At 40.7% G+C, this 23290-nt stretch overlaps 3 protein-coding genes across 15 annotated transcripts in view; 2 read left to right on the top strand and 1 right to left on the bottom strand.

Annotated features, from left to right (window-relative positions):
• LOC137600534 (nuclear factor 1 X-type-like) overlaps positions 1 to 12287 on the top strand; it is a 100506-nt gene extending 88219 nt beyond the window's left edge. For 4 of the 13 annotated variants that reach the window (XM_068322209.1, XM_068322215.1, XM_068322208.1 and 1 more), the window contains one exon: positions 1630 to 3154. In XM_068322209.1, coding sequence (XP_068178310.1) covers positions 1630 to 2007 — 378 coding nt within the window. In that variant the 3' untranslated portion in view covers positions 2008 to 3154. The other 9 variants (XM_068322221.1, XM_068322216.1, XM_068322220.1 and 6 more) reach the window with 7 other exon arrangements.
• Positions 12288 to 16751: 4464 nt separating this feature from the next.
• Positions 16752 to 20124, top strand: rnf11a (ring finger protein 11a). The gene is made up of 3 exons (XM_068321024.1): positions 16752 to 17145; positions 17959 to 18131; positions 18579 to 20124. The coding sequence occupies exons 1-3, from the start codon at positions 17047 to 17049 to the stop codon at positions 18748 to 18750; spliced, it is 444 nt and encodes a 147-aa protein (XP_068177125.1). The 5' UTR covers positions 16752 to 17046; the 3' UTR covers positions 18751 to 20124.
• A 620-nt stretch (positions 20125 to 20744) lies between these two features.
• LOC137599835 (heme oxygenase-like) lies at positions 20745 to 22998 on the bottom strand. The gene is made up of 6 exons (XM_068321023.1): positions 22888 to 22998; positions 22687 to 22734; positions 21942 to 22053; positions 21613 to 21828; positions 21259 to 21531; positions 20745 to 21128 (listed from the first exon to the last, which is right to left on the bottom strand). Exons 2-6 carry the CDS (start codon positions 22725 to 22727, stop codon positions 20940 to 20942), a joined length of 831 nt encoding a protein of 276 aa, XP_068177124.1. The 5' UTR covers positions 22728 to 22734; positions 22888 to 22998; the 3' UTR covers positions 20745 to 20939.
• Between the last annotated feature and the right edge of the window lie 292 nt (positions 22999 to 23290).

Here is a 23290-nt window from a genome sequence, read left to right as displayed (position 1 = left end):
TACCAAATACTGAACACAAAGATAGATACCACATACACTATATACCAATGAAGTCATGCTCAGCTTGGGGTAGGAAGAAAATAGAAAAGAGTCCTGAAAGGCTGGCATTTTCAAGGTAGATGCATTCTGGGTGAAACTGGCAGCAGGGAGTGGATTTTGAGGAGTTGTGAGGAGCTAAAGCTGACTGGTCTTTTAACATGCTGTCATTTTAAGTGAGGATTTCATATCAATATTAAAGGTACATTTTAATGTGCATTATTATATATATAATACTTTAAAACATACAGTATTTAGTAATTCAAATTCTATGTGATTACTGTGGAGAATAGAAAAATAATTGTTGAAATGCTTTCAGTGGTTCTTGATGAGGAGTTAACCAAGTGGGGGGAGGCGACTGGGGTACGTAGAGGAACATTTCTGAGGCCTTTTTGAGGTTTGTGAGAATTGAGCCTCATTCACACTCTATTAGGAGTTGCAGTGATTATCACCGCATCGTGTGGCGGTGTGGGAGGACACAGCTGGGAGAGTATCATCATTTGGTGTGTTAACGCTGCCTAGATAGCACCCAGTTTGTGACTCCTGGAACTGTATCAACAACTCTACTAGAGAGGCTTTTACCATCGATGTTGAGTGTGCAGAGTGTTTCTCCTCCACTGCTGGTGCCGTTTCCGAGCAGCAGATTGTTGTCTGAGGCTCCATGAAACATAGTGGAAGCTCAGATCAAGTAGTTGGTCAGGATCGGCAGGTTGTTTCATCTTTTTACCACAGAATTTTCTTTTGTGTAAAGCCCCCGGTGGCCTGCACTCTTGCTGATGGCTGAATGAGGCCTTATTCAGTAGCACCAGTGGCATTTCAGAATGACTTTCTGAATGAGTTCAGCATGCATTCAACTGCGGTACAGGGTGCTAATAGTAAACCTCTACTGTAAACTTGGCCTTGTGATCACGTTTAAAACCACTCAATCCCTTTTGTTTGTCCTTTCATTTATCGTCATCATTTTACGCATTGAATTTAACATTATTCCTGAAATTACACATACTGTACCCTTGCAGACACACACAACCATCTCTTCATGACTGATTTTCTCTCTTTTTAAATTATCGCACTGCGTTATAATAAAATGTTTATTTGGACAACTTCAATTTATTGACTGTATTTGTTTATTTGTTTGACATATTGATTTGTTTACTTACATACTTACCTACTTGTTGACAGCAATAACAATTTTTCCACTTATATTTTTCTCATTATTTGGCTAGACTTTATATTATTTTGTTTGTTTGTTTGTTTGTTTGCTTTCGTGTTTTGTTTTCCGTTGTGTAAATTTGTGTATAAATTTGTATGTTTCTGATCTTTTGTGTCCCTTCATTTGAGTAGTTGTGAACGTCTGGTTGCACTTAAGACGACTTTGTGGAGATTTTTGGCATTTGTCTACATGTAGAGTACCTGAGTTTCTTAGTCTTACATGGACTCTGTGTGTGAGATTGTGTTTCGTGTGTGTGTGTGTGTGTGTGTGTGTGTGTGTGTGTGCGGGCGTGTGTGTGTGTGTGTGTGTGTGTGTCTGGCTCCCTGTGCACTGTATTATTCTTCGGGTGTCCTGCTCACCCTGTCTGTATGGTCCGTCTGCAGCCTAATGGAGGTGGCCAGAGCAAAATGCCGGGCTCCTTCCTGCTGCCTCCGCCACCCCCCGTGGCACGCCCTGTGCCCCTCCCCATGCCCGACTCTAAAATCATCAGCACGCCCACTGACAGCGGACTCAGCTCACCCGCATCTCCGTGTAAGTCACCCCCAACTCCCTGTCCCCTCCACAAACGCCCATTACTGCCCCAGTCTCCACCCAGACGTTCTGTAGAGGCCAGTCCAATCCAATTTCAGGCTCCAGTAAGTTGGATAGCGGTTTGCTGGCAGATAATTTGTTCTTTTTTTCAAAGCAATAGTAATGAAACTTGTTTGGCTTTAAACGATTTGGTCAATGTAGACATCCCCTTATTTCTAATAACTTCCTGATCAACTGAACAACTATGGCACAGGTCTGGGAATTTTACATTGGCTTCTGCTATAGTTGTTCATAGTCTAGCTGACCATGTGGAGTCAGCTGCCTCAGGATCTTCACTCTAGTTTTCATCATGTTACATAGTGTACTATACTGTACTGTACTGTACTGTACTGTACTGTACTGTACTGTACTAGCAATATCCAATTCTCTTAAGGTAGAAGCCACGCCTTTGCCAAGCCAGAGATCCCCTTTCAAGCTCCTCTGTAACTCTGATTCTAGTCTTCTTTGCCTCTCAATGTCTTAGCAAGCCTCCTCAGTCTCTTTACTCCACTTTCTTTTTCCTCTAAAGCTTTTTATTCTCGCTCTCCTACTCTGGTGTCTGGTTCCTGCAAGCACTGCAAGAGGCAGTGCAGTCTCTCTCCCTTTTATTTGATGTTTTTTGTAGTTTGCGGAGAGGAGAGCAGAGCAGGACCCTGTGCACGTTGCCTTTGATTACTGCAGACTTTGCATGTCTGTCTGTCAGAACATCAATACAATCTACCCTCTTATCTCATTTCTTTTTTGCTTTGTTCTTTTAGTTATTTGCTATATTCTCGTATCCTCCTTTCTTTGTTTCTTTTTTTCCTTCATATCTCTCTTTTTTTCCTTTTTAAGGGAACAAAATTAGGGCAGTTGGCGTGGACTCCAAAAACAAAACAAAACATCATGCCTCACTTTACCCACCCAATCCCCTCTCCACTTTCACACAAATGTCACAACAATTACATGTTGAGAAGCACAAAAACATGAAAAATCATAATAAAACAAGAAGAATCCAATCTGAAGGATAATACCTAATCAAACCTGTCCAAATTGTGCTACACTTGGGGGAGAGAGAGAAAGGAGTGTCATCAGAGAGCGGCGAGGCTTTGGTTGATTTCACCCAGAATGGTGCAGTGGGAGAGTCGGGCCATGGGAGAGGCACACCATGAGGGGGCACTGGACGGAGCAGCCGGGGCACCTTCTCCTTCTTGTGTTTTTGTTTTTCTCCTCCTCTTGTCCTATCAACCTTTCCTTCCCTCCCCCTCCTTCCAAGTCTGTCAGATCGTGTCACTTTATTTCTATTTGAACATCTACAGAAATAAATATCATCCTCCTTTTTCATTCCAGTGACTGTTATCACTGTTTTGTTTTGTTTTTTTCTTTACTCCTTCCACGTTATTCTCTGAATCTCGGGATATTGTGATTGCAGTCATATAAGCAGGCATACATATTGTACATGCTCACTTTCACTCATGCATCAGTCCGAGAGCCCTGTAACCCCCACACATCCCCATCCCCTTCAACCTCAATCAAGTCATGCAGAGTACAGGAGTCCAGTGAGCACAACTGCCCTAAATTTGATCCTGTGGAGTCACTGAATGATGTCGCTTTGGAGGCAAGATGCTCCTCGTACCCTATTAAATGTAAGTGGAGGATTGGTTTCCCCTGATGATGAAGTTCCTCCACTGGGCACCTTATTATTAAGTCCACAGTGAATCCTCAGTGGTTTTCTGGGATCACGGGGGCTTTTTTTTTTTACAGCAGCCAGGGGCTGCTGAGGAGTGTCTGTGTAAACAGCACAATCATATTGTCAAATAAAGTTAATCCAGACATCCCCTCGTTAAAAGCAGATTAAATGTCTAATACACCTGCCCACAAAATTGATAAATCATCCATGGGACCAATAGGGCATCAGTACCCCTGACCCTTACTGTCTCTTCCCAGTAATTCATCTAGTAGTGAGTTATCATCATTGTCTGAGCATTAGAGTAATACAATTTAAAAAAACAAAAAAACAAAACACTGACAATGAAAACGAGCACATCCAACACTGTTATGAGCTCGGTGTGTATATGTGTTTATAAAAGCATGTACACACTCTCTTTCTGTTTATAGCATACTCCACGCCAGGCTCCACAGCTCCCAACCGGTTTGTCGGCATCGGAACACGGGACAACTTTCTGAATATCCCCCAGCAGACTCAGGTACCCCCGCCAAACCCCACCGTCATTTAATTAACATTCACCCATCCACCTCCCCCCCTCTCTCTCTCTCTCTCTCCTCCATCTCTGTTTTTATGTATTTTCCTTCCTTGTGCTTTATTACCTGCTACCAGCCGTACTCTGCACAGTGCTGCATGTAGATGATATTGTACCGTTCTCCGTTACCGTGGGCATCTTCTGGCTGAAAGGGACAAGCATGTGATCCGGATCGAAGGCCGTGTTACTGAGCTGTGCTCGTACAATACCTCAGTATTATCCTTCTACCTGAAGAGATTACAATAATGGTACAAGAACAGAAGATTTTGTCAGTATGATAGTAGATGCTGAGTTAACTCAACTTTAACTAACACCTCCAAAAAACAGGAAAGTGTACAGATTGAAGATCCACAAATAATGAATGAATTCCATACATTAATGAACAAAATGTGATGTGTTTTAAAACCTCTTAAATTGTTTTGTCAAAAAAAATGCAGTATTTCCAACAATAAACTTCAAACCTTCATTTACTCATGAAAATCTAACTTATCCAACTGTTGTGGTAAAATCATGTTTTTACAGCGTCAAGTTTTGGACACGCCGACCCATTTAAGTGAATGGAAAGGTGTGTCAAAGAAAAATTTTCTGACGGTACTGTACGTATGCGTGATCATTGACGACATGAAGCAAATATGTAACTTATTGTACATGCACAGTACATACATACATAATTGTTTGAAAACTTCCCCACCCACACCGACGCAAACTGTTACCCGTATATCAAGGCCTTCCGTTTCAGTATTGGTTTACAGCGTCTGTACTGCTGTATTTTCCCACAGTGAGTGAAAGTAGTGCCAGTTAGTTTCAGCTCCAGCGGTGTTGATTTATCTCTGCTAAGGCCCGCAGTGTGTATTAGAGCAGCGTGTGAGGCCAGCAGTGAACTACATTGTGGTTTCAGCTTTGGCTGCACTCTGCCACTGGGCTGCAGTGTCTTGGGCCTCCTCCATCACCAACACAACTTTTCTCATTAGGGGCTAACCGCACCTGCCTGCAGCCAACTCGGCTCTCCTGTCCTCCCCACACATGGAAACAATCTGCATTCCTCCTCAGCAAAGCTCTGCTCGACTGCTCGCCGCCCCCCCCCCACACCCGCCTCCCCTCATGCATCAGCAGCCCTCTCTCCCTCCCTTTCTCTCTAGCCCCTCTTCCGCTGCTCCTCTCAAAGTATTTTTGAGCTCCCCACCTGCACCGCTCTCCCACAGATGTAGCCCTGGCACTGCAGGGGATTTCTACCCCATCTAAATGTGTTTGCACGTATGCATTTATGTATGCACCCACACACGCACATAGCCTTCACCTCTGTGCCAAAACTCTTGTTCCTCATTTTCTCTCCCCAAAAAAAACAACAGAGCTTTTTACAACGGCTGACATATGTTCCAAATGCTTACAAACGCCTGCTATGGCTTATCAAATATTATTGAATTACGTCCTCTTTGAACATTTCTTTTGGGTTTTTACGGCACACACAGCATGACCCAAGGCACTGGTCTCAACTGCTCCTAGTTAGCTGAGCCTAGTAGATCAGTAAAAAACCCTAGCCAGAATGAGGAACTGAAGTCTCTGCCCGTCCTGCTGTTCTCTGACATATGGAGAGGTTCCGACAATAACCCTGCCAGCCCACCTCACCGCCTCCTAGCCAACTAGCCAAGACAGAAGGAGCGAGTTTTTGCTGCTGTCGGGACAAGAAGCAAGTGAAAACCTGGTTTGAGGAGCTCTCTGGTGGTGAGACTTCTGCCATGCAGGAGGAAAGTGAGAGATAGTAGAATTTTGTAGGGGAGACAGAGAAAAACCAAAGGAAAAAAAGAGAGCAAGGGGAGTTAGTTGAAGCTCGCTGCACTCCACAGTCACGTCCCGGCTGTCTGGTTGCCCACAGCAACGAGACATGATGTCATAGACAGTTGAACTTGGACTTGATGGGGGGTTAGAAAGAGGGGGTCACTTTCCATTGCCAAGAATTACATTGGGAGAGCCAGATAGGGAGAGAGAGGGAGAGGAAAACAGAAGGAGGTAATGGGAAGTCAGAGCCAGGAAGAGGAGTTATTTACAAACACCAAAGATGCATGGGTAGGAAGGAGGGAAACAGAGCGACGGATGAATTGAGGTCAAAGGGGAAATGAAACACTCACTATGATGGGAGACAACAATTCACTGTTAAAGGTGGGGTGTTTCACAGCTCCTGCTGGGCAGAGGCCTGTGGAATCTCATACGCAGCCAGAACAGATCGTCTTGTGCCAAAAAATACATTCTGCCCTCTTATCAAACTGAGAAACTGGATCCCTTTGCCCTCAATAGTTTTACAGGGTAGACTGAGACCACTCAGCCCAGAGACATGTCAGGAGGATCGCTTTACATATAAACTAGTAGGGCATGACAGAGCAATTACGTCTTGTATTTGCTCACTGGAAGTGCATCCTAAGCAGATAAAAAAAAATTAAAAAAACTGCTGCCAATGACCCAATTGTTTTTAAGTGGATCCATATTCTCTACAACAGCAAGTGGAGAGAGTGAGGAAGTAACTTTGTCAAAAGCGTTTAGGACAGCTGAGCTGAGCAGGTACTGTAAATTATAGCAGGAACAGGTAGTAGTTCGCCACCTAGTGGATGAAGGAGTACCCATATATTTGGTTTCCAACTCTTGTCAATATCATAATAATAAACATAGCAACCTGAAATCAGCAATCACTTAGTGCAGTTCAGCCAAATAGCATTTTTCCCCCAAGGCCTATAAAGCTAGGACTATCCCAGAATATTAAAAAAAATGGAATGTTTTGTTAAAAAAAATGTAAAAAGATTTTGGCAGACATATTTCTTCTCAGAGGCGTGGTGGTGCAGTGCGTACCCTCACAGCTCAAAAGTTCCGGGTTGGAGTCCTTTCTGTGCATAGTTTGTATGTTCTCCCTGTGTCCCCGTGGGTTCTGTCCAGGTTCTCCAGCTCCCTCCCAGATCCAAAAACATGCAATTTAGGACAAGTTCTGTCTGTCTGTAGGTGTCTAGGTTTGAGTGTGTGCGTGAGTGGCTGTTTGTCTTTTGTGTGGCTCCGCGGTGCACCAGCGATGTGCCCGTAGTGTCCCCCACCTCTTGCCCGTAAGTTGGCAAGGATAAGGTCCAGCAACCCCCGTGACCCACGAAAGCAGAAGAAGTGACTATGAAGATGACTGAATGTTTCTTTTCCTCTTTTAATGAATCAGTGATCTGTCGAATTAAACTTCAAGATTAAAACTACTTTATAACACCACGTTATGAAGTTTATATATTAAGATGATTTTTGGGTTCACACCTGTATGTATATACAGTGTATGTATTTACTGACATTTACATTTATTCATTGGTTTATTGGTTTGTGTGCACATTTGTTTATTATAATGCAGAATGTGGTTCAAAACCTTTGGAATTAAATGAAATGCGCTGGATCATTTGGAGACTAATTTTTTCTTTGTCTCCTCCACAGTCCTGGTTTCTCTGACAAGGCCTCGCTGAACCAAGAGTGAAAATTGCGTCACGAAAATTGGAAATTTTGAGAAAAACAAAACAAAACAAAAACATTGTCGATGATTGAGAACAGACTGCTGACACTAAAAGGTCTTTTTCTCTCACTATTCAAAGTACTACTACAGAATTCACCCCAACCGACAAGGATTTGCAGTCCAATATAGTTTGAACAGGAGCGATCATCCCCCTTCATGCAGAAGGCTTCAATAAGATTGAATGGACAGACTCAGAATGAAAGGAGGAGAAAGAGGAAGATGAGGAACTGTCTCACGTACACCATGAAATGTCAGAAAGGAAACACAACATTGCAAACTGACAAATGACCAATCATGCATTTGTTTTGTTTTTTTTATAATTTTTTTTTTGTTTGTTGTGTCCTCAATGAAACTCCATGCATCGGCCAGGAGATCCAAAAAAGAGCAAATTGTGGTAAATGAGGAAGTCGGATGTGAAAGTTAAAAAGATTGGCATCTAAATTGCACTCTATTATGTAATTTTATTTCCCCATGAAACTCTGATTACCCCCACCAAAATATAAATAAATGAATAAACACACACAGTAGCCACCCCACCTACAGTTCAATGTGCTGCCCATGACCCATCTGTAGCCGTAGCCGCACGCCTGCATGTTGCCACACTCTAACTCTTCATTCGCTCAGCTCTGAGCCTCTTTATTTCTGATTGGCCAATCATGGTGACATCATCTGATGGTGTTACGTATATGCACTAAGTGGCTAGTCTTTGTTTACCTGTCAAAGTATCAGGGCATCCTGCAGTGGGAGTAATGATAGCCATGACACAAGTGCAAGCGAGGGATATACGACAGACAGTCATAACACTAACTAAATGTGCTTGCTCGTCCCCTCACCTATGCACTATACATTTTTAATAAGGGATGAATAGTATTGCACATCAGTGGTCAGAAAAGCGAACAGAGTCAAGGCTGTCTGCTACTGCAGGCATGTGGTTGCATTAACATTAAAGCCAAGGCCCCAAAACACGTAGCACACATGGGCACGTTCACACACACACACAACACACACATGCACACTTTGCATATAGGACATGCAGGGCATCTGCCTCACAATAGGCTGTCACACAACCATTCATATCATCTTATTGTTATTCATAGACAGAAAATTTAATTTACATTAACGCTTGTGCAACATCAGCTTCATATTATTAGCTGTCATTTTGTTTTGTTTGTTTGTTTTCTTGCAGTTTCCTTTTTTTGGGGGGGGGGGTGGTTTTTGTCTCACTTTGATGGTTTTATCTTCTCTTGCATGTCATAACAGTTGTCTTTCATTTGTAGAAGCGTGTTAAGTATCAAACCTGGAGTCTTTAACGTACTGGCAGCACAGCAACAGCTCATCACATGCATCCCTTGCATTGCTTCATCCTTTTTACCTTAGTCGTGATACAAGAAATCTCAGATGACTACACACACAAGCACACACACATACACACATAATCACACACTTAAAATGCACACCAACTAAAAACCTGACACAAACTAAAAAAAAGGGAAGCCTTTTTATTTGGTTCTCCAAACTGCCTTTGTTAATGGTTTTTCATTCACTTAAGATTTTTTTTTTTTTTTAAATTTGAGATATTTTTGTTATGCAAATGTTCACATTGAAATTGCTCTCTGTATTGATTTCATCATGACACAATCCAACAAATACCGGCCTCAAAAAATAACTGGACTGCCTAGCTGTTGGTTCTTTTTTGCAGGGATAGTAAACAGGCCTGAGGCCCTGTTCTTAGCCTCTCTAGTGACATTAGCTCTATGTACTAAAACCATATATCAAGACTGTAACAGTATATGAAAGTGCCTCTGTATTCCCTTCATGCAATTAGTAATAAACTTGACTTCAGGTTCTCTTCCCACATATAAGCTGAAGCTACAGGGAATGGTAGCGGTGATGCATGTGGAAACCATTGGCCTAGGACAGATCTTTATAGAGGACATTTTGTAAAGACAGAGAGAGAGATCTAATACATATATATTTATGATATACGCTCCTTTTTAACTTTTACTACATGAGCTGGTTGGCAGTCTAGTTATTTTCTGAACTCTCACCTACCAACACCCACAAACCCCTTTCAGCAACACTTTTCCAGTACGAATCAAACGACACACACGCCATCGCCATCTGCAGTGCAGCATTATAATACCTAGATGAACATGTCAAAAATCAACAGTAGGTTTGAAGAAAAAAAAAAAAAGTGTTTGTTTTTTGATGGAAAGTATTATTATTGAAAAATATGTGTCGATTGAGCCACGTGCAATGCATTGGGTAGATCATTGTGTTTGTCTGTTAGAGATTTTTAAGAAAGCAAAGAAGAAAAGAGAAAAAAAAGTATTTGTTTCAAGTCCGTAAGCTCCGGGACTCTAAACTAGAGGGCCATGAAAAATCCTAGTCTTTGTAAGTTGGGGGCATTTGTTTTTACTTCCTTTGTCTCTTTTTTAATGTTTTATGTGTCATCGGTTGTTTATAAAATGTGGGAGGGCTGAAGGAAAAAAAAAAATCTACACAACTCGAGAAAAACTTTATCTCTGTCATTCGATGAAAACCGGTGCTTTTACACTATAAAGTACATTCAAAAATATTGTAAATGAACAAGAATAACAGAAGATTTAGGACACAGCATTATTCCTCTCTATTTTTATTCTTCTTCTATTTGTACTGAGTGGGGGGAGAGGTTCCGACTCCTTAAGGTTGTGACGCAAAAGGCCTTTTGGTTCAACCTTTAGAATAGAATACACTTTTACCGTCAAGCACAGGAAACACTTCACATAACATACGCATGCACCGCCTGAAACTCACCAGCAAGAAGAAACCTCTCAATTTAACACGCACACGTGTCACAACATTAACATGAAAATAGGACAAAGATGGGTTCGGATCCAGAAAACTTCTTGTTACCATGGTGACTTCACCATGTTTCTGACTCTCAATCTGGATAAAACTGAGCAGCTCTTGTTGGGATCCACATGCCATGAAAGGTTAGACCTTCTGTGTCCAAACCGATGACAGGAAGAGAAAAGTGTCAGAAATACGAGAACGGAACCGTTTATGAAACAAACAGAAAGGAGAGCCTCTCCCCTATCCCACCCCCCTCCTCTGTAAATTACTCTTATAGTGCTTGTGCTGTAGTGTAGTTTCCCAGCAGTTAAAGGTTGTCCCTTAAAAGTGCCTTTTGTTCACAGACTCCATTTTGTAATCCACATTGCCCCCCCCACACCCTTTTTTTTTTTTTCCAAAAAAGAGTGAGGTAGCAGGTTGCCCCTGAGTGCCACAAGAAGGTCAAAGGTCAACGCCTATTCAATGCTCAGAGACAATTTTCCCTCCCTCTGGCCTCAAAATGAATCCCCCCCCCCCCCCCCATTGTACCGCTATATTCTCTTTCTGTTCACATATATATGCGTATATGTGTATGTATGTATTTGACACACACACACACACACACATATTAATAAATGTGTGCGTGTTTGTGTGTGTATGAGTGTGTATATGTGAACAAAAGGAAACTGATGTGAATTAGTTCTTTTTTTTTTTTTATTGATAAAAGATGACAAAAAAATGTTTTGAAAAGGCAAAAAAATTTGTTCTTGTTCAGCTTTCTTTTTTTTTTTTTCCTCCCCTTCTGTCTCCACTGTCTGTTTTCTCTTAGACACTGGAGTAGTCTGTAACTGTGTGTCCGTCACTCTCCGTCTCTCCTCTCTCTCTCTCTCTCCCTCCCCTGCTCTCTCTCTCTCTCTCTCCGCTGTTTGGAGGGTGAAAAAATAGCAGAAAAACTTTTTGTCTGAGCAGAATGCAGTTAGCTCACGTTATTCTTGTCTGTATGCTTCACATTGTATTACCATACCCATCTTCTTCGGCTTCTCCATTCAACAGCTAATGTAAGTGAACAAATTACACTGATGGGCTTTTGGGGGTGTCTTTGTGTGTGGGGTAGGAGAGGATGGCAGGGGTTCAGGGGATTGGGCGGAAGAGGTTTAACTGCTTTAGGTTGTTGGAAAGGGGCTGCTTTGAATAAGATAACACTTTGCTCTTTTGTTTTAGCTATTTATTTTTGGCTTTGTTTTATTCCCTCTCCCCCTCTTTTGCTTCATTTTCATTAGAAATGATTTTTTTACTATCAGGGTATGCTGTCGTTTAGGCTTTCTTTGAGGATGCCTTGGACTGTAAATGAACGCTACAAGCACCTTATTAGCTGCCTTGTTCTGCACAAGGTTGAAAGACGGGGGTTGCATTTCCAGGACATATCACACATTTATTCAGATTAATTGTTTAAAGTATTATTGTTCATGGAGGGGGTGTCACACAGTGAAACCCCCAACAGTATTAGCCATTTACAATGCACCAATCTGACAGATTTAAAAGCCAGCATGAACCTGATCTCAGATTTTTGAGGATTCAGAGAAGTCCCTCCATTTTTTTCTCCTCTGACCACCTCATGCTGGACTGTTTTGGGTTTTTTTTGTCCTGTTCTTTATTTCTTTTCTTTTTTTTAATCTTCTTAAGCATGTATGGTTATTGGTGTAATTAGGTCCCCTTTCTCCCAGCTCTTTATGCCTCTGTCTACACACTCAGTGCAACGCCACTTATTTTGGAGAACACCCCCAGAGCTCTAGGTGAAATGCATGTGCTAATTACAGTTTCTTTTCCATAATGAGAAAAACACAGTTTGAGAAGAGCAGCACCTGATTGAATAAAAAGGATGTTCTTGACTGTACCATTTCGCTGGTCTGTGTCTTTCTTAATGTGACCAATGACTGAATTAAAGGTCGCATATTATACTCTTTTTAATTCATGTCATACAGCTGCCTGACGTGCAACTACACTATTCAAAATGAATTGCCCCCTTACTGATCTCTGGTCCTTCATTTCAGCTTTTGAAAGTTGCTGAAATGAGTCTCCAGGCGAGACGACCTGTTTGTCTAGGCAGGCCATAAAAATGTTAATGAGCTCCCCCTGTCAACACTTACCGCACACCCCACGTTGATGCGGTGCCTTGCTTCACCGTGCACATGCAGGGCTGCCGGCTCCAGTCGCTTCTACTTTGTAACTTTGTTAGCACTTATTTATCTTACTTTTTTTCTTAATATTCTTCCTTTTTTTCAATAATAAACCGATAATTTTTCTACTTTAATCGTACTTTCACCTTAAGTCAGCTGACCATAACAACTCTGTGGCAGCTTTTTAAAAAACGCATCGAAAACGATTCGCGTGTACACGACAGCGTTTTCAAAAAAATCTCCGTCCACACGTAAACGCATCAGTACGTTTTCGAAGACGGCTATAAGCATGCCAAACCATGTGGTGGCAGTATTGAGTCAAATTTTATCCAATAGGAATCCTCCGTGTTTTGTCGTCACAACACACGGGCACATAAATATGACGTCACGGAGGTTTTCGTCGCAGGCAAGACGTCAGCGTTTTCAAAAAGTTCCGTCATCGTGTGGAAGGGGCTTTAGCCAAGAACTAACTAGTTAGTGTTTGGTTAACACTGGAAATTTCTCACTAACTGTGAGGAACTTTCATTGTGTATCTCTCAGCCAGGACATTACCACACACTGCTACCTCAGCATGGACACAAACTTCACCTCTGACATGAACGTGACCTTATCCAGGCAGAGGAGGGCGTTCTCACACTTGGGCTGGGTGATGTCAGTCACTCCTTTCAATCACTCCCGTCGGGACGTGACAGGCACCGAGCCTAATCTGGTCATTTTTGGACTCTCGGTTGTGTTTCTGGACATTAAAGTCGATACAGGACCCGTTTGCTCTCCTGATTCTAGGATTTGGTTGGGTCATGGAGGACCACCATATATATGTAGGCCTGAAAAAAGGTTTTTTTCTTAGTAGGACCCCTTTAAGAATGAGCTCTACAGCTGCATTTGTAATGTTTTACCTGACACTATTTACATATTGCACAGCACATGAGCTTTGCTCAAGGCTCCTAACACACTGAATACACCCACACTGACAACAAAGACGATTGTTTAAACTGGGTTTGAGTTTATATACGGCCAGGCAAGTGACAAAAATAAACCTGGGTCCAAAAGATTGACTAAAAACAACCCTGAAAAATAATTGTACATTTATTTTAGTTGAAATAAGTTTATAGCAAAGGTTTATTGCAAATGTTTATGGCAAAGGGGTTAAGCTATGCTTATAATTCCATAAATTTGGGAAACTTACACGAGACAGTTTTAAATCGCATCGGTGGAGACAATATGATTTTATGATTTTACTTTAGGTGCCACAAAACAAGCTCCACGGTGTAGGTTTTAGTGACATCTAATGGTGTGGCTTCATATAGCATCCAACTGAAGTCATTTGACCTATTCCACGTCACTGACAGCAGGAAAACTCTGCTATGTAACTCCAGCGCTAAAAAAAAAAAGTAATAGTGCAGCATGGCCAACTCAATGGAAGAAGACATTTCCCTTCTCTAAATATAAAATGTTCATTCTAAAGAAACACAGAGTTATGCCAACAATTATTATCAATTATTATCAATACTGTCATTTATTTCTGACCCAAAAAAATTATATTCTTTCTTTGAAATCCAAAACACAACATTTTTGTAATAAATCCATTATTAAAATGAAGCCTGGATCTTTCCCTCCTATTTTTGCTCATTCACCTCAAGAGAGGCAAAAAGTTGAGTGTTATTTCAGATGCTGTTTTGTGTGGTGTAAAGTAAACAAAGACATTTCCTTAATTAAAGATGATCCACTCGAGGACCATCGTTTGCTTGTGGTGCAAGTTCCATTCCCTGCAATGTTGGACCGCATGCATGTTTTCTCTCTATCAGTAGTTAGTGTTTTTGTCCTTCTGGTGGTAAAAGGTGCAGTTTTCTCTGGGAGCGATAGTGTTTTTTTACAGGATAGGAGGAAGGGGTGGAGGTGGTGGAGAAGGAGTAGCAGTAGCCAACACCTACACAGACTGGCATTAGGTAAAGCCAAAGTCTCACTGTGTGTATAAGTTGGGCTGTGTTCCAGGAGCCTGACAGTGATTGGTCTTTCTGGAAATAACTATCTCACTGACTAAAATACAGTAAATTCAGAAGACGGAATCATCAGAATACTGTACCTGGCACCATGGCCTTGATATTTCTACACTGACAAGTGAAACTTGAGCTGCTGTCACCTGTGTGTGTAGGATTTTGGAAATGTGTGAGTTTGGCAATGGCCAAAGGCAATAATAAAAACAAAAAAATACACCTCCCACATTCATTGCAGACAGCACTGATTAGAAATTTAGCTATGATACCCCAAGTTAATAACAGAGAATGTTTTTATGCCACCATATAAAAGTCTTCATTACAGTGATTCTGACAAAACTGTAATGTTAGATACTCAACGATTCATTTTGGCTTTTAAGTGTGAACTGGACAGCTGCTACACAGAGATCAACACACAGAAAAATAATTATGAATTTAAAGTCTCCTTGAAGGCTTTTGGAGTTAAGATGCTCCATGGCTCAGCTGGGGTAGTGAGCAAGCCAACCAGCCAGTGTTGCTCAATTGCATTTTTAATTTCTCATCAATTCACTGTGAGTTGCTATAATTTCCAAGCTGTTGTCGATATTTAGAGATACATGTGGACGGATTGAAAGTAAAGTTTCAATGCTGCTTTTGGATGAAATGTCTCTGATCAAAGTCAGACAGACCATCATAAGCAACACAACAAATGGCTTGAAGCAAAAATGTTGAATAACAGCAGCAGATGACATTGAACTGTCCTGCAATCACTACATACTGTATACTTCATGTATTTAAAAGGCAATCAGATCCTTTACGTATAAGTAAAAGAACTAATGTCATACTATATCTTGAGCTTTTATTGTAACATAGTATTTTGCTCTTCTTTTTACTTTCTTTTAGACACAGTATTTTTGTTTATTTTCAGCTTCCATTTTTATATATTTATTCAATTTTTCTCATTGTAACTATGTTTCATTTTCGGTTGTTTTAATTGAGAGCAATGTTTCATATTAAGTAGCATCATGATATTTTCGGAGCATGGCTGTGGTTCTATGAGAAGCACTTACAAAAACCTTTCTCAGATTAGGAAAAATCGTGTTTTAAACGCTGTAAAAATAGACAGTAAATAGTTTAGTTTTATGTTAGTGTGCAGCTGAGGTAAAGTCAGCTTTTATGCAACTGTTTTGTCTGATATAAATATTTAGATGTATTTATAAGTATGATATATTTTTCACAGAAAAAAAATATTTTTACCATTCCATTGCAATTTTAAGTCACTCGATGTCTGCTGAAAAATAAAATGTTTGACTTTGAAGCACTGCAGTCGCCCTCTGCTGGGGTTTTTGCGCAATACCAGTAGGAACGCATCCTCTCAAACAGCCCATACCTCTATGCATCCCTGGATCATTGAGCTTTTATTCTAATGTATTGTTTTGCTCCTTTTGTTAGTTTCTTTCATATATAGTATTTTTTGTTAATTTTTATCTTTCATTTTTGCATATTCATTCAGTTGCACCGCTTAAATTTTATACATGAACATGTCAGATCATACAAATACATATATTTTGGACGTTTCATATATTGAAATATATGTTTTTTTCTGCTTGTGACAATTTTTTTTTTTTTTAAATTTGCACTTTGATGTTGCTGAACATTTTGAATGACCCGTTCCTCCTAGTATTCTGAGGTGTCAGGTCTTGGATGCATGCATCTCTTTCTCAGAAAGTTTAACAACATCTCTGTATTGTGAAGTATTTTGTAAAAGAAATACTGTGGAACTGTTGGTCCATTCTCTCATTATCTGATACTGAAGGCATTTTTACTCAAATAAGAAAGCACCCAAAGAACATATCATCTCATCAATCATCAAGCCTTTGTCACTTTTGATGAGTGCTGTACCATTCCACCAAGATTGTGGAATGTGGTGACCTCGCATTGTCAGGGTCACGCAGTGTGAGGTCAACATAATAATATCTCATAATATTTTTAATTTGGATTTTTATTTATTTATGATTCTGATTATTATTATTATTATTATTATTATTATTATTATTATTATTGTCCCCCTTAATCACTCACCGCTGAGAGAAAATCAGGACTTAAAAATGACTTTTTAACATAATCAGCTTTTATTTTGAAAGTTTGAACAGCATCCCGTTTATAACGGAAGTCTAACGCTTTTCTAACTTCCTGATGACGACATTACAGTTTGTGTTTTTGTAAACACAAAGAAGGCTACGTGCAAAGCAGGCGCAACAAGCGTATCTCTTTTAAAGGTTAAAACTCGTGATTTTTAGTTGCTTTTGCAGCCCCTAGCTCATCGTTTAGGTTAAAACCATCGAAAAGACTTCTGTCACCGTCCGCACGGAATGACAACCGGGTCGAAGCGAACACCTAGCTGGGCTGTGTGAAGCCGAACTGTTGAAACTTTAGCTGGTTAGCTTAGCTCCGTGTGACGCTCGGAGGTGACGCTTGGATCGGTGGTGGTTGTCTCAGGTCAATGGGGAACTGCCTGTTTTCACAAAGTGCGGACGACCTGTCGCTGCTGAACGACTCCGAGGGAGGCAGTCTGCCCGGAGAACCTCCGCCGCCCTACCAGGTGAGCTGCGGCCACTCGGGTGAAGTCCAGTCCGGGGGATCGGAGAACGTCTCGCCGCTGTGGTGTCACAAAGTCAATTGAACAGCGATTTACACCTGACATTTTGGTGTGGGCTCCTTAAATTCACCACAAAATAACACAAACTACGGATGCATGATGCATATTGAAAATTATTAAAAATCCAGGCAGAAAAAAAAACACTCCTGAAATAGAAAAAACAAACAAACATCTTTCTCAAATTGGGCCAGAAAATAAATTATGTGGTTTTAAATTTCTGAAATCCAATTTTAAGATCTTTTTACTTTGCTTATCATGCTGTACATCTCACTCCGTTACATTCTAGAGTAACAGAATGAAAACAGGAAGAAAAAAAAAGTTTTTATTCATGTATACTGATGAAATAACTTCAGTTAATTTTCAGAATCAGATTGTTCAGTGTTCGCTGGCTATGTCTTCTGATATGTACGTGTATTATCACATTGTCAAGACCACAAAGCACTGACCACAGATGGCGACAGGTTGCGGCATAACAGTCCAAAATTAATTTAATGGTAAATAAGACAAAAAGCACCAATGCAGATAATCAGAAAATCATGTCTGATACGTGTTTGCCATGCCAATAGTTGCCTAGTTCCTAATTGAAGCACAGACACATTGCAGTGTCTGCTGTCCTCCACATGACTTCAAGGGAACTAAACTGGCATCATCAGCTTGACAAATATTAGTTTCATTTCCAGTAATAGTCTTGACTTGGGAAATCCATCTGTTAATGCCTCTGATGTAGGAGTTTGTCTGCTGTTGCTTCTTTCGCAGGAGCGCACCGAGTCACTGCCAGTGTACCATCCCACACCAAGTGAGAGTCGGCTGGCTTGCCAGCTGACTGAGGAGGAGCAGATCCGCATTGCACAGCGAATCGGTCTCATCCAGCACTTGCCCAGAGGGATCTTTGACCTGACCTCAGATCCGTCTGACAAAAAAGTCAAAGAGTGAGTCAGAATTCACCAGATTGTTTTGTCAAATCTTTCTGTTTAGTTGAATCTTTATTTAGAACAGTTCAGTAGTGTGGTATATGTCCTGTATTGTCCTTTTTTTTTTATCTTTGTGTGTGTTTATTTATCTAGTATTTATTTGTGTGCATTTTCTGTACTGTCTATGGAAAGTGTGCATTCCAGATATGTATGTTAATATATATGAGCATATATCTATCTGTTTGTTTGTCTATCTTTAGAATTTACTAGGATTTTTTGAGGAAACATAATAGACGGTGTTAATTTTAAACATTTTCTGTGACACCATGTTTAAATTTGAGATTGCTGAAGTGATTACTGAGTTATTGTCTGCTGTATATTCACTGTTCCAATCTTTAAAACTGGTTAACTCAATGAACTTTATTATTAACTTTATTATTATCTTTGTGGTTCTCTCTGTTTTAGGTGTGTGATCTGTATGATGGATTTTGAATACGGCGACCCCATTCGATTCCTGCCCTGCCTTCACATCTACCATGTGGATTGCATTGACACCTGGCTGATGCGCTCTTTCACCTGCCCCTCCTGCATGGAGCCGGTAGACGCAGCCCTGCTGTCTTCTTACGAAACCAACTGAGCATCCTCATGTCGGCTGCTCTCGCCTAACTGCACATTTTTAACTGAGACTGGCCTTCTTGTTCAAGAAGTAGCAATAGCGATGTGACATTGCGCTGAAGCTTAGATGGTGTTTCAGGATACAGTTAAAGTCTGTGCCCTACAGCACATTGCTTAGGTCAAGTATCGCCTTGCCTTGCACAACAGGACAACGCGTCAAAACCTAGATGAAGAATGCGGAAATCTGTAGCAAAATGTTACTGCGGTAATAGTAGTAGGTTCACTTTTATTTGACCGTTTTATTTTAATTAGTGAAATTTATGGTAATTAGATGTATGTTTTCAGCGCAGTTTGCTTCTGTTTTCAACACACATGTGCAATATGTTATATCATTGTAGAAACTGCAGGAAATTTGTCTTGGCTTCATTTTGTGTCAGAAACACCATGAACGTATGGCCTCTATATGCAAAGTAATCTTGGAAGCACAGAAAAATTATAACCTATGACTTTCTGAACAAAGATCTGAGGTTCATTGACCCGTCATGCCTATAGCGCCATGAGACACAATGGTGCTTTTGAAAACATTTGGACATTGAATTTTATTTGATTTTAGTGTTGTCTGAAATCAAGATTTTTCCTTTCAAGCTGCTTTTATTAACGTGGGTCTGGTTTTTGTCTTTCCAGAGTGTGGATCATTTGCTTTGCCTTGAGCTTTAGCTCTCTCTTGAATCTGTGTTAAACCGTAGCAGATCCTTTTCATTGTTTACTGTTGGTGATATTTACAAAGTCGGGATGTAGTGTGCAACACCCCCTTAAAGCACCTTGGGAAACCCCTTGTATGGCGATCCATAGATTGTGTTTTCTTAGATGACTGTGAGTTTTGTGTGATTTTTAAGGAGATGCTCTTTAGAGCTTTGCATGTCAAGTTGACATTGTGAATTAACCCTGTTAATTGTAGGTCTTGTTGCAATAGCCTCTCTTGGTTCTGGTCAAACTAAATACGTATACCTTTTTGAATGAGATGTTTACCATCTGATGATGACTGAAGAATGAAAAATAAGTCAACACACAGAGGAATATAGGATTTGGTCTTAAGCTCTTAAGGATTTGGACAGTGAACATGTCAGCAAGAAGACACTTCTGATTTACTCTGGCTAGTGTGCCTTTTAAAATTGAGTTAAGCCTATTCCTGTGAAGTACAATCATTTCTAAAATGTCTTTTGTTTTTACAGTTGTCTAGGAGGGGAGTGATACCAGTATGTGAATGAAATAGGCCTAGAAATAAGCCAGATAACTTTATGTGGCTGCAGTTTACTTTGTTTGATTTGTAGAGTGTGTGCCACTAGTGCATATGTTCAGGAAAATTAAGAGAGACAATAAAAATTAATATTTGGTTTTACAAAATGTAATGTTTTTCTTTATTATGTGTTCGTAGTAAATAGTTAACTGGCAAAAAAAGAAACTTAATCGTAGGTCATTATCAGGTAAGGTCGGTGTTCTGTGAAATAACAACTTTGCAACAGCTGTGAGAAGCATACAAAACGGACATTCAGTATTTTGAGTAAAGAGCAGTTCTGGATATAATAAAGGACATATTTTGGCTTCAAGCGATAAATAAAAGTTAGTCTTGATCTGCAGCACATTTCAGAAGGTGCGACCTTAATGAGGAAAAGGTGAAAACAATTCTACAAGGTTTTGATGACCTGCCAGCGGTTGTGTTCAATAATCATGCAGTTGTATGGCCTGGGAATGTCTCCCAGTGTTTAATCATTTTAACACTAAGGGCCAAATCAACAGCAGACACATGGTCAGGCGCCAGAAATTAGTGCAAATGTCAACCAGCTGGCCCCTGAACATGAGCAGGGTCTCCCCATTTACAGGGAAGCATTATGCTTCAGCAATGCCAACTAAAGTTCAAATGAAGCGAGAGAGTCTTTAATCAAAAGATTTTATTAAAAAGGTTACTTAATGAACAATATTAAAACACATATTGCACTTTTTTAATGCACAGCAGGTGACTGAAATGCATTGGCTTTCATGTAAGCATGTTAGAAATGTTACAATATTAAATTACAAAAAATATTGTACAGTCTTTATTATTTACAGATTAATAAAATCTACACAATTCTAATCAGGTAAGGGTTCTTACAGTACATGAGCGGGATTTCAAAACCTTAACAAAAAATACAAGACTTTTTGTTGTGTTCTTCTCTAAAGTGCATAGACTCCCATGCTGACTGTGGCCAGGGCCAAAAAAATCCCCAGCCCCACCCTGAGGAGTGGGATTGTTTTGCTCATGGTTCCATCAAGTGGGAGCATCTTTACTAATCTGGAGTATGTTGAACAATCCTGCTTCTGGCTTTCAGTGATGCTCAACATCTTCTGTAAATCATCAAACACCTGCGCATTTTAAAGAAAAATAAAGAACGTCCGTTAGTCATTGGAAAAATAAATTGCAAGAGTAAATTTTAAGCTTGTAAAGTCATATGCTCTGGAACTAGCGCTATTGTTTTGCAGGTACTCATCATACCTGGATGTTGAACTCGAACGCTCGGACAGCCTCATCTAATACAGCTTTCCTCTCCTCCTCCGTTAGCTCCACGCTGTTCATCCGGCTTCGGTACAGCTGTTTGAAAAGGTTGGGGCTGGACACACCGGGAAATTCAAAGAAGGAGAGACCCTCACGACTTTTCAGGCCCATTGACTTTTGGGCGATTCGGCCCAGGACTTGCCCTCCTGACAGGTCACCTAGGTACCGGGTATAAGCGTGGGCAACCAGCAACCCGGGGTTTTCATCACCAATCTGAAAGAATGAATATTTCTATATAAATAGCAGCAAATTGATACATGTCAGAGAGAGAGGGAGAGGTTGAAGACAACGTGCCTGTCTGAGTCTGTGGCAGTATCGTTCAGTGGCTGCGGGAACAACGATCTTCTCCCTCCAGTTCTGGCCATAGAAGAATTGAAGGTCTGCCTCGATGGCCGACAGCCTGGCCAGTTCAGCCGGGAAGTAAACCGGCGCGACACCAGGGTGGTCGGAGTTCCTCTCCATCAAATCCTCCAAGGCCTGGTAGATCTTATACATCGAACAAAGGAGGAGCTGAGGAGGAGCAGAGGTGATGTCAGACGGAGAGATTACAGGAGGTACCAGTGATGTATGAAAACAGTAGAAGTGCATGATGGTAATGATTTCAGAGGTGTGGGTTGTGGCACCTTGTACTGCTGCAGCGTGACTTTTCCCCTCTGGAAGGTCAGCATCAGCTCTGTGTTTTCTGCTCTCACGTGACTCTCCTTTGTCACCAATTTGATTTGTTCTGACAGATCCCTGCAAAAAGGAAATTAATATGTATGACTATGTATAAATACAAACTGATAATGAGTCAAGTCTATCGATTTTTATCAAAACAGCCAGGTTTGTTCCAGTTATATCGAAACCACTTCATTCCTGATAACTTAGGCCACACAGATGTGACATACATGTTGTAAAAGAGCAAAGGGTGAAGAAGATAGGATGAGATAAACGGAAAGAACTCAAAGTACACAATATACGTGAAACAAGTACAAGCCGAGAGGAGCACATATGACTCTCAAAGGCTAATTATGATTGTGGCAGCATTGATGCAGATGTAAGAATTATTAAAAAATCTTAAAAGAGCATCCTCAATCTAAATCATAATATATATATATATATATAGTATATATATATAGATATATATATATATATATATATATATATATATATATATATATAGATATATAGATATATTATAGATATAGTAACGCTCTGGCTTCCCAGCTGACACTGGGGGCAAGCCGGGCGCACCAGGGGACCTCATACAGACAGGAAGAACATGCAAGAGTCTAGATTAGAGTTGATTCATGGAGTCTGCAATAAGTGGTGAAGTGTGAGTGAGTTGGGAGTGGGGGTGGGTGGGTGGGTGGGACAGCTCCTTCTTACCCGTCAGAGGTCAACTGTAATGTCTTCTTCTCTGTCTCCATGGTGAACCTGAAAGAGGAAAGACATCAGACAAGTGCAGGACTTAGAATAATGTCCGACATGATCAAAACCATTGAATATGGTTTTAAAAGGTTTTCACTATTAGAAAGAGTGAATGTAATTAAAAGGATGGCAAAAGCAATAAATATGTGTTTTACATACCAGTTAGGATAAAGTTGTGTCGGATTTGTTCCAGTTCAGATTCCTCACCAGATGTCTCCTGCTGTTTGTACTGTGTGTTCCATCGGCCGTCTTCCCATTTTATACAGCCCTCCTGTTTCCCCTCCCTCTGAAATCTGAGTGAAAACAGGAACAGCATGACTTAACCTCAGCTAAACATGACATGACAAATCTCAGCAAAATGTGCGGGAGGGGCTGAGAGTTAACATGATACAGCAACTCAGTGAGCAATTCAGAGCAGTCAGGAGGGAGGGACAAAGGGCTTAGCATGAGCTGGGAGGTTTTTTCTGCTTCCCTGGAAAACCACAGTGGGGAGGGCTGGGTGCCCAAACATGACACAGCAATTTTGGAAGTTCAGAAGTCTTCCAAACGAGAGGCGGAGTCA

Source organism: Antennarius striatus, chromosome 8 (genome assembly GCF_040054535.1).
Source record: "Antennarius striatus isolate MH-2024 chromosome 8, ASM4005453v1, whole genome shotgun sequence".
NCBI lineage: Eukaryota > Metazoa > Chordata > Actinopteri > Lophiiformes > Antennariidae > Antennarius > Antennarius striatus.
Note: the sequence above shows the minus strand (reverse complement) of the source record. Positions and strands in the feature narration are given on the sequence as shown.